The sequence below is a fragment of the Eubalaena glacialis genome, chromosome 3 (assembly GCF_028564815.1).
Source record: "Eubalaena glacialis isolate mEubGla1 chromosome 3, mEubGla1.1.hap2.+ XY, whole genome shotgun sequence".
Taxonomy (NCBI): Eukaryota; Metazoa; Chordata; class Mammalia; order Artiodactyla; family Balaenidae; genus Eubalaena; species Eubalaena glacialis.
The window spans coordinates 166,472,509-166,488,085 of record NC_083718.1 but is presented as its reverse complement, the minus strand read 5'-3'; the positions used below and the strand labels follow the sequence as shown (position 1 = coordinate 166,488,085).

Genomic DNA, 15,577 nt, shown 5'->3' with positions numbered 1-15,577 from the left:
AGCAGGGAGCTCAACTACTTTAGTCTTTGGTTCTCTCCAGAACTCACCCGCTCTCCACCTCACGGAGCCTCTGCTGGGGCCTATCAACCCCATGCAGTCACAGAAGAGGGTATGGCCCAGCATCCTAAGAGCTTCTAGTGGCTGGACTGACACTGTTCAATGCCCACTCTGGAGAGCCAGACTGTGGCTCCTCCTGGCCCAGACAGTCTGATTTCAGGGAAATTAACCAAATTAATTTGACACCTAATGTTGCTACAGCCAGAGAGGCACAGCAAGTAGAAGCACAGAGAGGGAAGTAAGATTTTTCTCCAACAGCCTTGGAACACCTCTCCACTCCTTGCAAGCTTAGAAAGCACACATTCCTTTTCTTTTTTATTTTTTATTGAGGTGTAGTTGACATATGACATTATATTAACACAGATTCCTTTTCATCAGAAGCTTAAGTCAATATGGTTTGCAACAGCTCCCTTGCAGTAGAGAGGTGTGATTTGTTTGGGACTGGTACTGTAGAATTCCCATTCTCCTAGTCTTCTCAGGGTTCTGCCATCATCATCTCCCCCATCCCCATCTCCCACGTGCCCAGTGGCAGAGTTCAAGTGGGACAGTCCCCTATCTTCTTCTCTGATCCCGCCTCCAAGCCTGCCATGGTGTCAATCACCATTCTAGCTCCCTTCCCTGATACCAGTTCTCTACCAATTGCCTTGGCAAAATTGCAGCCAAAAAGCCATAGTAGGCCAGAGTAGCGACCTAACTTCCTACAGCAAATCCACCATCAGGGACAACAGCCTTAGCAGAGCAAGATGTGGGAGGAGTGAAGGGGAGGGATAAGGAGAGGTAGCCGAGAAATCCAAGAGAAAGGATCAGCCACAACCTTCAGATAATGAGAGCAGGCTAGCCCTCTCTCCAGGGAGCAGTGGGACCCTGTGGAGAAAAAAAGGCTAGTGGAGACCACGGGTAACATAAGGTATGGATGGATGCCCCATGTGTGCAATTGAACATATATTTGCACACACTTGCTCCTGAGTCAGCCTGCAAATATACATGCTCCTAATGTATACATCCCATGCACGCACCTGCACACATGCACCCCTACACATAGGCCTGCACACACAAGGGCTCACTCACAAACACCCACCACAAATCTGCACGCTCAAACTCACTCATACATAAACACACATCTTTTGCATATATATCTTCGCTCATGCACATATACACACACCGTGAGGTACCCATCCACACATGCATATACAAATTTACTTCCTCCTACATACATATTATACATACACATATGTACATACTCACACATAGGGCTGCCGATTCTCACACGGCCTGTGCACATCTGCCTACATGTTAGCACTGACATACTCACTTATGCTTCCCTGCACTCATACCAGCAAATAATCTGTAGTTGCTTGTGTACAACCACACACATGCCTGCAAATATATACATAAACCCTTGCACCCCTGTACAGAGACACCCTTAGCCCTGGTCCTGGGGTGTGGATGGTGCTGCCCTCTGTTGGAGACAGCGGATAAGCTCCTTCCGGTTGTCTAGAATGGTGTCAAAGCTCTCCTGCAGACGGGCCTGCTGGTCAACCAACTGGTGCTGCAGGCCCCGGATCCACTGGAGCAGGGCCAGGCGACGGTACATCACCACGTGCACATGGTGCTTCTCCTTCTCCTGCTCTTTATAGCGCTCTTGAGCCTGCAGCTGCTGTACGGCCTGGGCCACCGAGGGCAGAAGGGGAGCTGGAGGGCCAGGGCCGGGAGGGGTCCCACAGGCAGGCTCAGGGCTGCAGCTAGGGCTGTCAATGCTCAGGGAGCTGCTGGCATAGCCGTTGTCCTCCAGAGGGGAGCAGGCTGTGCTGGCACCACCCATCTTCTCAGGCCCAGCTCCAGGGATCTCTGCCCCTTCTGGTGGGCTGCGGACCTCCCCCTCAGGGAGTCCAGGATCCTGGAAGGCCTGGTTGTCAGAGGGCAACTCGGAGAAGCTCCTCAACAGTATGGGTTCCACTTGGCCTGGCATCCCATGCCAATTCTCATTGGTATCTTTGGCACTTGCCATGAAGTTGGAGTTGCTGTCTGGTTGAAGCTCGGGCTGACATACTCCAGGAGGCGGGTCCCCCAGGAACTGCCCCCCTTCAGCTACCCCTGGCTGGATGGCAAACATCTGGTCTGTAAAAGGGAAGCAGAGAATGAGTCAGGGCAGGACAGGGTGGGGTGCCTGAAGTGGAGGCAGCCTAGCAGCAGGGACAAGGCTGCTCCTTTCCCTTGGCTCTGGTAACACCTCCCTCGGTGGTTTTCCTCTTCCCTCTCTGACTGCTGATTCTCAGTCTCCTCACAGGGTTTTCCCTCAGCCCTGAGGCAGGCTGTCCTCTCCTTCTATGCGCTTCTCCCAGATGACCTCATCCTCTGCTATAGCTTCCAGAACCACCATGTGTTGGTGACTCTCAGATCTGTCTCCAGCCCAGATACAACCGCTACCGAATTCTGCATCCAACCTTAGGCCCCTCAAATTCTACATGGCCCACCCCACTCCCCCTCTTCAGTGTACTCAGCAAAACGGCCCCACTCTCCAGTCAGTCACGCCAGCCAGAAACTGAGAGCAGCCTGGACTCCTCATTCGGCTTCTTTCCCCCTCTCACTGGCCATCAAATTTGGACACTTCTTCCTCTTAAAAACCTTCGAGTGTATGTGTGTGTGCACGCGCACACACGCACGTGCATGTACATACATCTTCCCTTTCTCTTGGTTTGGGTCATTTCTAACCTGGATTACTGACTGCTATGGCTTTTTACTGATCTCTCTGCCTCTAGTTAAAAATGTAAGTTTGTAATGGCTCCCTCCCTAACCTCCTGCTAACCCTCTTCCCGGCCTGTGAGGCCGTGCTTCATCTGGCCCCTGCTCACTGCTCCAGACTTGCCTCTTGCCACTCTGCCTCCACACTGCTCAGAGATCTCCAGACACACCATTATTCTCCTCATACAACTCCCTAGGCCTATAATATCCTTCCTCTCCCCTTCCCTCCAAGCTCTTCCCTTCTGCACCCAGCAAATTCCTTTTCATACTTCAAAATGCAGCTCTAATACCCCCACTTCCCTGAAGCCATACTGATATCCTCCCCACTGCCCCGATATACACAAACACACACAGTTAACTATGCTTTCCTCAGGATCCCCACTGCCCTGGGTACATGCTGTCTTATTCATGTTTGTTTCTTGTCCCCGGCACATAGTTTATGATCAATAAATGTCTATTCAGCTTTTTTTTTGTTTTTGTTTTCTATCTTGTAATAGCAGCTTACTGGCTCCCTAGCTAGACATGGAATTCCTCTATATACCCTCCATCATATTCAGGAGCCAGCACAGAACGTGGCACTAAGCAGGCATCAGCACATCCTTGCTGAGTGAGTAAGTGAATGGGGGAGGGGGACTGCAGTGGGATATCTATGCTCAGGGAGACGGGCCAAGAGTAGCAGAGGCTACTGCTGACTGCCCAGGGCTGGAAGAGCTGGGTTGGGTTCCCTCCTCTGCCCAGTGAGGAAGCCCTTCTCCCACTGACAAGCCTCTCTTCTGACCTTGCCCCTTTCCTCCATGTCTAGTACTATCCCGGGTCCCTGCCTCTAGCTTGCTCCATCCTGAGGCCCTAGAGAGAGAACACACCACATTCTTCTTTCCTCCCCAATAACCGACTTCTCCCAAGATAAGGGTTTAAATTGACAAGAAGTTCCTACTGACCATAAATTACTAGGATTAGAAAAACTGGGGATCAGTAAGAGTGAGGGAGAGTGTAAGTGGAGGTGGCAGGGACCCTCCCCACATCCAGTAGTGGGAAGAAGTCCTGGGGGCAGTGGTAGGGACAGTCCCTTCGTAACCTACAGACTCCATCCCGCTAAGCAAGGTGCCTGGAGATCGTCCCCGCCCAAATGTTTTCTATTTTCTAAACTTGGGCGGGGCCGTGAAGGCAGCTGGAATGAGGTGGGGGTCTTGCTGAGGATCTAGGGGTTCTCGGAGACGGTAAAATGGGAACCGAGACACCCCAGGATCAGGCTTCTCTCTAAGCTAATCCGCAATTTGTGTGTGGGAGAGCGCTCTGTAAGGATGGGGGGAGGCGGCCTCCCTTCCTGCCTAGCCTTGCGGAAGAGGGAGACTACCCCCAGGAGACAGAGGATACAGACCGTCCATCCCTAATCTCTCCAAAAGAGGCAGCTGGGCAGAGGCTGTGACCCCCGCCCCCTGCTGGGGTCCAAACCCTCCCGCTCCGGGCCCCGACTCACGGCCTGGAGGCGCCTCCCCGCCCGGCTGGCTCTGGTTCCGAGGGCCTCGCGGCGGGAACTCGTCCCTCGGGGCTGCGAGGAAGGGGGGCTGGATAGAGGAATCCCTAGGCTTGGGCGTCCACGCGGGCCGGCGCGTGGGGTGTGGGATCCCGGGCCGTGCGCCCAGCGCAAGCCAGGACTGCCGAGTCAGGCGGCGTCAGCGCGGCGGGGCGGGGCAGCCTGGCCCACGTGTGCCGGTTCGGTTTTCCGCGGAGCCGCGCGCCTGCCGGGGAGTCGGAATCGCCTCCCCCGCCTTCGGCAGCCAGGACTGAGGCCTTGCAGGTCCTGTTTAATTCCCTAACTGCAGTTACTGGGTCCCTCCGATCGGTTTTCCTCACTGCACATGCAGTGACATTTTCAGAATGAAAATCTGATCTTGTCACCACCCTCCTGCCTAAAACCCTTCAGTGGCTTCCGCATTGCAGGGTAAATCCTTAAGGCTGCAGCCGCAGGGCTCTGAGCATCCTGCTCTATCTCTCCAGCTTCAGCCTTTGCCCTTCAGTCTCTGGAACTGGGCCTCACGCTCCTTTCTGCCACACTGTTCCCTCTGCCTAAAATTCTCTTCCCCCTCTCATACTTAAGATCTCTTTTCAGATGAAGCTTCTCTGACCTCCTAGGCCAGATTAGTTCCCCCTTTTATATTATCCCAGGGCATTTTGATCCTTTTCTTGATAGCATCTATCACAATTTGAAGTTATATGTTCATTTTGTGCTTATTTAATTAAAGTCACTTACTGAACAGAGTAATTGCTGACTCTAATGAGAAAACCAAAAAGCACTGGCTGCTGTTAGGGAGAGGCAGCCCCAGAAAGAAGTCTGGGACAAGTTTAGCCTTTAGGGCACATGAGCTTCCAGGAGGTCCTTCCTACCCCCCAGCTTTACTGAGTAAACCAAGCAATTGGCTATACCTTCCTCATGCTACCCCCTCCATGCCACCAATTAAAAACAAACAAAACAAAACTCATATGGATTCATCTTTGAATCATAATACATTAAAAAATACCCTTGTCTTTCCCTCCTTCTTTTCTTTTGCTTTTTTTGTTTTAAAAGAAGAATTTGAGTCTGATCTCCATAATGAGGCATCCTCTTCCATTTCCAACTTAATTCCAGTTTACCATTCTGCAACCTAGAGATTAAATGGCAAATTAAATCACACCAACAAATCCTATATACAAAATAAGGGAAATGGAAGAGAAAAAAAAAACATTTCATGATTACGACAACTCCTATTTTAAGAGGGAAAAGGAAATAAAAAGGAAAAGGCAGAAGTAACTCAAGCTTTGGACACTCCCCCAGCTAAAAATATATATGTGGAGACCTCAGCCCCATTTCTACATCAGGTCCTGAGGCCTAACTAGTCTCCCTTTTCCCTTATCCACTGCAAGTTCCCCTTACCTTCAGCTGGAGTTTTTTTCCTTATGAGGTGACCCAAATCCTCACTTGTAAAGTCTCTGAGCTTTGGTGGTCTGCAGTGATACGGGTCTTCCTATGTCATAAAGTCACAACAAAATCTAATTGTTTGTTTGGTGGGCCCTGAATAGCGCCTCCTCCTACCTCTCCTGTCTCTCCCAGCTCTAACTAGGTGGGTCATATGGAAGCCTGATGAATCTAGGAATAGGACTCCCACTCTAGGTGTCAGAGTCCTTCTCTGGGACTTTTTGAAATAAAATTAAAGGAAGACAAAGCAGGGAAGATGTGAGCCTAAGGCTGTAACAATCACATTTCCTGCCAAATAGAAGTCAGTCTGTAGTAGGAGAAAATAGTGCTGACATACAGACACAGAAAGACAGAAGTCCTGGTGATGGTCCTGTCCTGTTTCCTGAGGCCTAGGTATACCTTACAACAAGGCCCTTATTTTGCCAAGCCTAACTTGAGTGGAATTTCTTTCACTGGCAATCAAAAGAATCTTGATTAATACAAGAGCACAAGGTGGACCCCTGGGTCCCACTGACGCACCTCTCAGCGCTCATTAAGTAGTAGCAACTCTGTTTCCCCTTAATAGCCATTATCAGCCTACAAGTGTGACCTCCTTTCTTCTATTCCTCTAGTATTATGAGGAGCCCAAAACGCATTGGAATCGTCTCTGCATTCCCTGGTTAGAAACATTTCTCCCTAGATGCTAAAACCTCCTGAACTGCAGAATGTAGAATGTCAGAAACAGGAAGCAAGCTCTCTGAGAAAGTCATTAGGTACAATCATATAACATGCCACACCTACCTCTACCTCTTCCTATGTATTCTGGTTACAAAAAAACCAAGAATTATATATTGATTGTTGATCTAAAGCCTGTATTATACTCAGCGTGCAATAAGCTGACATAGCTGAGTCATCAGTTGGTCACTCCATTGTTCTATAAAGCTGATTATTTCTGAATAACATAATACCTGACAGGTAAAGTGAATTCCAAGGGCATCAGAATGTAGCTTCTCTTTTCTTAGTCAAGGATAATCTTGGGTGGGATACTCTAGCAAATATAATTAATGCAGTAAGTGCTCAGACAGTGGTCCTGGCAGCTCCATGACTTTCAGAGAGCTGGGAGCCTGGAGAACAAAAACCCCCAGGAAGGCAGGGGCATCCATGACCACAGAAAAGCAGATATACAGATGTCTGTTATTCAGTCACCAGAGGCTTCCTCAGTCAGGATGCCAGGGACTCAGTCACCCCAGGTGAAGGGGTGTCTGTGTCTGTGTCCACCCAGCTACATAGATTGCAGGGACTTAACTGGCAGGGACACAGAAATCACCAGAGATGGACAGTACCAGCCCGAACAGGGCTCTGCAGAAGGCCAGCCCATCATGAAGATCTAGCAGTGGGCAGTGAGTCACTATCTTGGTGAGTAGACAGATGTCAGAGCCAAGATTGGCTAGCAGTGAGTAGCCAGATCCAGGCCCTAGGGGCCTGGGATGTTAGGCAAGGAGACAAGGGAGGCTGAGAGGAATTTCTACTTCAGGGAATAGGACCGGCATGAGTTCCTCTATAGGTGGATAATTTCTCAATGTCAGTACTCCCAGGAAAAAAGAGATGGCTAGGATCAAGGTGTTTTAATCTCAAGGACCTTGACCCTTCCCATTCGTTTATTCACATTCAGGACACAGCTACACAGGGCTACTTTGTGCCAGGTAATGTGCTGAGGATTAAGAGCAGAATCAGAATTGGTGGTGGCCTCGGAGAGCTCTCTGTTTAGAAAGGGAAATAGAAAAGAGTGGGCTATACAACGTGATAGGTCCTACAACAGAGCTAGAAGGCAAAAGTAATGAGCCCAAGAGAGGGGAAGGAAAAGGCTTCACAAAGGTGATATTTGAGCCAGGTTTTGAAGGATGAATAGAAGCTCACCAAGAGAAAGCCGAAGTCAGCGGAAACTGTATGCAGTGTGCGTGTTCAGATAACACAGAGGAGGCCAGTGTGGCTGGAGCTTGGGAGGAAATGGAGATGGGAGATGAGGTTGGAGGATAAAGTTGGCCCAGTTGTGAAAGGCCTTGACCAGCATTCCAAGGAGCTTGGGCTTCATCCTGTGAACAGCAGGGAAATAACTGAGGAAGCCCCCAAAGATTCCACATCAAAACAAAGCACAGGCATCTAATCCTGGGGGACAAGCTACATTGTGACCTGCTTTCTTCTCTTTTCCTGAGCTCATATCATCTGTCAACTTCCCACATGGCTTCGGGAACTTGGACAAATCAAAGCATTTTAACCTTTTTAGGTTAAATAAAGATAATATGCCTTGAACATTGTTAAATAACATTAAAATTGTGAACACTGTTACTTGGGCTCCTAAGGCCAGGCAGAGCCCTGGAGGACCTTTGAAGTACCTGAGAGCCCTTAAGGCAGAAAAAAAACATTCCCCAGAATTAGCTCAGCTCAGGAAATGAAGGCCTAGGAAGCTGGTGACCTAGTTGTTTTGTTCATCCATTTCTCTACCACCTCTTAAAGGTAAAGTGTCACTCTAATCTATCCAGAAATTGATGTGTGATCACCTTAGGTAAGATGTGTCCCTTCTCCACCCCCAACATGGCTGTTTTCTCAGCTGTAAAATGAGGGGGTGGTACATCAAATCTGAAGTTTTAAGGCTTTTTTTCCCTTAAGCCTTAGAATCGTCCTTTTCCAACAAAATCTTTGTAATATACCCAGTTTGAGATCTCTCCTACCCTGAACCATCCACCCTGAACAGCTCCTGAGGGGCCTCCCAGGAAGCTTTTAGAGCTCAGTGGGGCAGTTCCAAATGCACTGCTCCACATGAACCTAGGAGATAAATTTCTCTACCCAAGCCCCCCTGCATCCTCCCTCCTGACCCTGAAGGGAAAGAGGAGAAACTGAGGGGTGTTTTGGAGATGCTGGAAGCCTGAAAGGTAGTATAGACTCTTTCTCCCCAATGCACCCAAATGGTAAATAGCCTCTCTTCCACCAGCAGCCCAGAGAAGCCAAATCCAAGGTCCCAGAGCCCACAACAGAGTGAAGTAGAGAAGGCGATCTGAAGGGAGAATGAGAGAAAGGAGTGCCTGTTCCACCCCCTTCCTAGCAGCTGCCTCCATGGACTCCATAATCCCCCTGCCCTCACCCCCACCCCACCCTCGGGCCGCCCACCTCTCCTCCACCCACCCATTCATCAGTAGGAGGGCACGCTATCAGCACAGCCTTTCAGGAACTGACAGGTCCTTTCTGGGTGCCCCCCACATGTAACCACTTAACCTCCAGCACAAAGGGCCAGGCTGAATGGGCTTGGAGCCGGTGGCTCGTGCAAAGGGGGAGGCCTCAATAGGATTTGGGGAGCTGGGTGTATAAACTGCTCTGCTCCAGCAGCCCTCAATGGATGAGCTGAAGTCGGGGCATGTGCCGAGGGGAGGAGCCCGGCAGCTGCATCCCACCCCTGAACAATGATTTATTCATTCTTCTGGCACACACAGAGAAAACAGACTGGGGGAACGTGGCTCCACAAATCGCCCTCGGCCTCAGCGGATTCCCTCGGCAATCAGGCAATCACTGTGCACCGTCCCACCCTGCCCCTCCCGGTCTCCGTAAGGAAGTAGAGTACACCATGGGAGGCCTTTAGTAGCCTGCAGGTCAGGCAGGCACGCTCTTTGAATAGGCTCCACTCAATCTCAATCTCCCTCTCTGAAAGCTTCCTCGTCAGGTTTTCCTCATACCCATTTCACAGCCAGAGAAACTCTTGCAGGGAAAAAAAAAAAAAAAAGCACGTAGCTTGGCCTGTCTCAGGACTGCCCCAGGGGAAGGGCTGAGAAAGAAGCAGGAAGTTGGGGAGCTTAGCCTAGAAATAACTGACTAGTAATGGGAATGCAATAAAGGCTTGCTGATAAGTTAATGGCATTCTCTAGCCACATCTGGCTCCAATTCCTGGAAGAATCATCGGGAGAAATTTGGGGAGTAGGGAACAGAATGAAGGCAGGTAAGCAAAGATGCTAAAACCAGTAGACCAAAAAAAAAAAAATGTCGGGTGGGTGGTTTCAGGAAGCTAAATTGTGACAAGAATAAATTCACTTTTGCCCTCTTACCTCCATACCTCCTGTCATCGGAGCCAGTTCACACAGAAAAATCATCATAATAAATAAAACTAAAAAATCAATAATGTTAGCAGAACAGGCAGAACCAGATTGAAGTGACCATCCTCAGACTGGCCCCTAGGCCTCCTATCCCCAAGCTCATAATTACCTTGTCACACAGAAAACAAATCTATTGTGGATGGTGAGTGTGGAGAGGTGGGAGATCCTGGGCAAGGAGGTTGCCCACTGAGGAGGGGGATGGGGTCCACATTAGGAAGACAGATTGGCCTTGGCACTGGGGGGGGAGGGGGCCGTGTTGAGACTGACAAAACTAAGGCCTAGACAGTTTCCCAAAGTTTTCTTCCCTTAGGAGGGTGATCCTGCCTAATACTCAGTACTAGGGGTGGGAAATTGGAGGGGGCTGGGGGAAAGACCTCCAAGCGCACCCCACTGAGCCTCAGGAGGACAGGTTGCTATGCTGCTGCTGCCCTCTGGTGGACATAAAAAGGCAGCATGGACACCTCCAACGCTGGAAACAAATGCTGGAAACTGCAAAGGAGTCTCTGTCCTTTCCTGTCCTAAAGCCTTGGCCACCAGGACTAGCACACTCATAGGCTGGATTCCCCAGGAAGCAGACTCAGACAGTTTAGGATGCCGGATATTTCCTAAGAAGTGCCCTTGGGATCAACGTCTGTGGAAGTGAGGGGAAAGGAGCTGAACTACCATACAGGTCCATGACAGCCTCAGCCAACCTCCCAGGGAGCTCTGAAGTGAGAATGGGCCCTTTAGAATTGTCCCAAAATGAGCTGAGGTGGCCAGGCCTTTACACTCCTGTCATCACTGGATGTGGGCTGTGCTGGAATGGGGCGTGAGCGTTGGGTAAGGGGTTCTCTGCAGCTGAGGCCGTCCCCTCACTGAAGGCTGTCTGCAGCGGGGCCAGCAAAGCCTTCACTAAAGGGGATAGGGTTGTGCATCACGGGGCCTACCCCACATACCACAGATACTCATTAAACATGTGTTACATGAATGGCAGGGTTAGATCATGCCTCAGGCTCCAGGCTCCACAGGACAGCCCACAAGCCTGTTATTCGAGCTGTTACACACTGACCGTTGGAAATGGTCAAGGGAGCCTTAATGCTCCAATTCACGGATTCATTCATTCAACAAGCACTCACTGAGATTTACTATGTGCTGGACCTGGAGGCAGACACTTTACAGATTTCTCAAATTTAATCCTCACAACTGTGGTGCTAGTATTAACTCAGATTACACAGATGAGATCAAGTTATTAAGTGGCTTTCACAGTCAGATGGCACTGTGACAATGGGTGAGTGGGCCGGGCAGGGCTCAGTGACAAATGACACTCAAAATGGGACAAGTGCTCTTGCTGCTGCCAAAGATTCTTCAGGCCAGAAAGGGTCTTGGCTCTGTTCTGTGAGTGTGCATGTGTGTATGTAGAGAGAGGGCTCTCTCTATGCTTTCAGCCAGAACATTTCCTCTATTGCAGCCAAAAGTCATGCCTCCATAGCCTCCTACTTTAGTTCCTTCCTAATAATGTTGCTGCCCAGAGGTAACAGAACCACAAGCTTTAAAAATTCCTGGTTGTAGCCACAGAGCTGGCTCCTTCCCTGGATATTTAATGGACTTACAGCCCTTAACCCCCAGTGTTCTTTGGCCATAATATCATCACAAAGTTATGAAAGGGTAAGTTCTTCCCCTAATGTCTAACTTCCATAACTGCTGTGATCATTTTGGGATGATAACATTGAAGGGACAAGAGGTGGACCAGGTCTCTGCTCTAGAAACCTCTCTGTACCCTGACACTCTCACTAACCCAATGGATCTGTGGGAGGAGGCGAGGGCAGGAGAGCTACAGAAAGCCGTCGGCTGCTGTTCTGCTACAGCCCTGACATGTTCTCATTCTTGGCCAATTATACCTTTCAGCACTCCCAGCCACCAATATAAAGATTTTAGTTTTCTCATTTAGATTGTAATCATAAAGAACTTGAAGGAAAAAGAGGGAGGGGGAAAGCTTGGATGTTATGGAGGGATTTCCGGGTCTGACTACAGAGACATAAAGTACTTTCAATACTCCTCATCCCCTCCCAACCATACACACACACACACACACACACACACACACTCTCTCTCTCTCTCTCTCATACGCCTTTCCTCCTGGGCCCCCAGAACCTAATTTTTCACGTTTGGAAAACCCAGATGATTTTTGCCTGGGTCCATCTGGTTTTCCAAATAACCTGTCTTTTTGATAAATAACATAAGTTAGACAAGACAAACAAAGAGAGGGGCGGGCAGTCAGCTTTTTTCCTTCCTTCAGCCTCTGAGAAAAAGAGATGGGGACTGAAAAACCTACAGGACTCACTCCCAATCCTGCCCCTGCACCTTCCACCCCTTAGATTGGGCCCAGTGATTCTCCAGCCTGGAGCTGGGAGCTGCCTCTTCACCCCCACCTGTACCCCACCAGCCATCAAGAATACCAGACTGTGGTTCCTTCTAAAATGAAGGGAGGACTTCCCTGGTGGTCCAGTGGTTAAGAATCCACCTTCCAATGCAGGGGATGCGGGTTCAAGCCCTGGTCGGAGAACTAAGATCCCAATGCTGCGGAGCAACTAAGCCCGTGCGCTCTAGAGCCCTCGCACTGCAACTAGAGAGAAGCCCGCGTGCTGCAGTGAATAGCCCAAGCGCTGCAATGAAAGATCCCATACGCCACAACTAGAGAGAAGCCTGAGTGCCGCAACTAGAGAGAAGCCCACACGCCCCAACAAAAGATCCCACATGCTGCAACTAACACCCGACGCAGCCAAAAGATAAATAAATAAAAAATAAAGAAAATAAATAAAATTAAAAAAAAAAAGAAAAGTCCATTTGAAAAAAAGGGGGGGAAGGCTCTGAAGCTTTGTGTAATGTGAATGGAGAACAGTGGATGATAGGAGGTTGGGAGGCACAACTATATCAGGGAGGGTCTTGTAGTTTGAACTTAATCCTGAGTGCACTGGAAGACAGAAAGGTTTTGAGTGAGGGAGTGGCATCCTCCGATTTAACTATGCAAATGTCGCCCTTTGGCTGCTGTGCACAGATTGGATGGAAAGGAAGCAAAAATAGGAGTGGGGAGATCAGGAGGCTACTGCCAACACCCTGGTAAGAAATTATGGAATCCTGGATTAGGGCATCGGCTATAGAGGTGATTCAAGATGCAATCTGGAAGTAGAAATAAGAAGACTTAGAGATTGCTTGATTATGGGAGTAAGGAAGGAGGGGTCGAGAATGTCCTTTGGGTTTCCAGCCTGAGTGACTGGGTACGTGGAGTACCTTTTACTGAAATGGGAAACACAGGAGGAAGAGCAGGTTTTTAGAGAAGGAACATCACATTTTTAAAGATGTCAAGTTTGAGATGCTTATGAGACAACAGGCCTTTGAGGAGTGGTCCCCAAAACATGATGCAGTTGTAATATTGGCAAATTCATATGCTTGCAGAGTAGTGTTCGACATAATGCATCCACATACATCTTCCAACAAGCCTCACAGCAACTCTGAGACAGGCATGAATGATTATCCTCATTTTATAGATATAAATGGAGGCTCTGAAAGGTTTGGTATTTTTCATTCACCCTTTACTGGGCAATTCCACATTCCAGACCATATGCCAGGCAGTGAGTAGGACACAAAGGTAGAAGATATAATGCCATCTCAGGGATGATACCATCAGAGAGTATCATGACAATATTCCTCCCAGAAATACTCTCCCCTATTCTGAGGTGTACAAGCCTCGGGACAGGAAGCCCCAAGCGATATTAGATCTATCTGTGGGAGATAAAACCCTGAAACACTCACATTGAGCCATTAGAGATTCTCAAAGTGGGGTAAAGTTTGTAGAGAGGCAGTTGAGAATTTGCACAGGAAGCTGAGTACCTTGTCTCTACAGCGCTTTGGTGAGTATAACCTGATGCTTTATGGAAGAGACCCTAGTATGGTTTGTGCAGCTGTGGACTGAATTGTTTAAATCAAGTAAATACCACATGTCCCTACCCCAGCGTGTGGAACACAGAGGAGGTGAAAGGACTGACACTGAGCACCCTCATCTCCCAGACTCAGGCGCTCTCATCCCTCCAAGCAGATAATTTCCAAGCTAGTGAAGCTGAGTCCTAGCAGGAGCCACAGCACAGGCCCTGGGCTTCAGTTTCACTAGAATGGAGCTGAAGCTAGAGGCTCAGTGCTCTGGGCACAGGTCATATGGTCAGGTCCCGACTCTCCACTTCAATCTTATTACCAAGGCTTAGCTTGCCTTCTGACAGCTACAGTGACGTGGGGAAAAGCGACCCAGAGCTTAAGACTCAACTTTTCTTTCTCCAAAGAGTGCTTTCCTTCTGGAGCCTAGAATAGAAACCCTTTGCTCCCTAGATTTCTCAGGCACTGATTTTCTTATCCTTAGTGGTCAATCCTAATACTCTTCTCCATCTCTCCCTGCCAAAAAAGGATATGGGAAAGCAAAACGGGAGAAATATCCAGCCCTCCTCCCTAGTTCTCTATTGCCTAGCAAGGGCTGCCTAGCCTTGGCCACTGTTTAGAGAGCTCAAAGGGAGAGGCAATAATGCTCACCTTGGACCCACGGCTGCCAATCAAAGGGCTATAACAACAGGCACCATTTATGTAAACTCTCCTCACCTGCACTGAACCCAAACCACTTGGTTAGTTAATGCGATCAATTCACCAGAGTTGAGAAGACAGTGAGGGGACAATGGCAGCAGCCTCTCACTCCAGGCCCAGAGGCCTCCCCTGAGAGACAGATACTCTGAAAACAAAATGCTGAACATTAGACAGGCTCTGACCTAAGAATGAGCATTCAATCTGGACAGCAAATCCTGCCTTCAAGGCATTGGGATTTATTGAAAAACTACATACATATTAAAACATCTTTATATACATTTTCACCATTACAAGATTACAAATATACAAATGTAAATTCCATCGAAGTCAGCATCTTGCATATTACAAACAACTGTAGAAAACCTATATCCTAATTCCACCAGTTAAATTGGTATTCCTTATCTGCCAGTGAAAAACTGGCACAGTTCATCCAGCTTCCCAAGTCCAGCTCCTGACAGTGAAACCACAGTATTTACATGGAATGTTTATCCAAAGCAGCAGTGACACTTGGTTCTGAGAAGAAAAAAAAAAAATCTGTCTAAAACTCTGACAGCCTCATGGTAGTTCAGGGAAAATTGGGAGTGGTGGCAATCCTAACAATATTTTGATGAAACTCCATGATGATCTTTTCTCAAAATAAGTAATGAAGTATTAAATTGCCCTCTGCTCAGGACAATGTACTCAACCCAGTTTAATGCAATGAATAATGATTATATATAACTCTTCCAGTCAGAATGAGAAGGAAGGTCCTTGAGCAACAGTGCTTCAAATCGAAAATTCAGTCCTAAGAGAGAGCTCTCTGCCCCATGGAATATCTAATGTCGACGGACACTGGATGTAACCTTTTATCTTCATCCTCATACTCCAGAAAAGTTGCTCTTTCTGACTTGGGTACCAGTTTGAGTCCTTATTATAAAGGAAGCACAGGTTAATTGGAAATTTGAGACTGCATTGGGAAGAGGCATAAAAGAAAATGGAAGGGGCAAAACTAATAAAACAGCCCATCTGTCGATTCCTAGGTCCTCTAAGAAGTCTCTCTTTCACTGAGTCCTGGTCACCATGGTGCAGATCATAGGGGTGTGAAGGAGTCATCCCAGTTTTGACG

At 48.6% G+C, this 15,577-nt stretch overlaps 1 protein-coding gene across 1 annotated transcript; it reads right to left on the bottom strand.

Annotated features, from left to right (window-relative positions):
- Positions 1-1,233: 1,233 nt before the first annotated feature.
- Positions 1,234-4,462, bottom strand: C3H1orf216 (chromosome 3 C1orf216 homolog). Its single transcript, XM_061186804.1, has 2 exons — positions 4,277-4,462; positions 1,234-2,175 (listed from the first exon to the last, which is right to left on the bottom strand). The coding sequence occupies exon 2, from the start codon at positions 2,168-2,170 to the stop codon at positions 1,481-1,483; it is 690 nt and encodes a 229-aa protein (XP_061042787.1). The 5' UTR covers positions 2,171-2,175; positions 4,277-4,462; the 3' UTR covers positions 1,234-1,480.
- Positions 4,463-15,577: the final 11,115 nt, after the last annotated feature.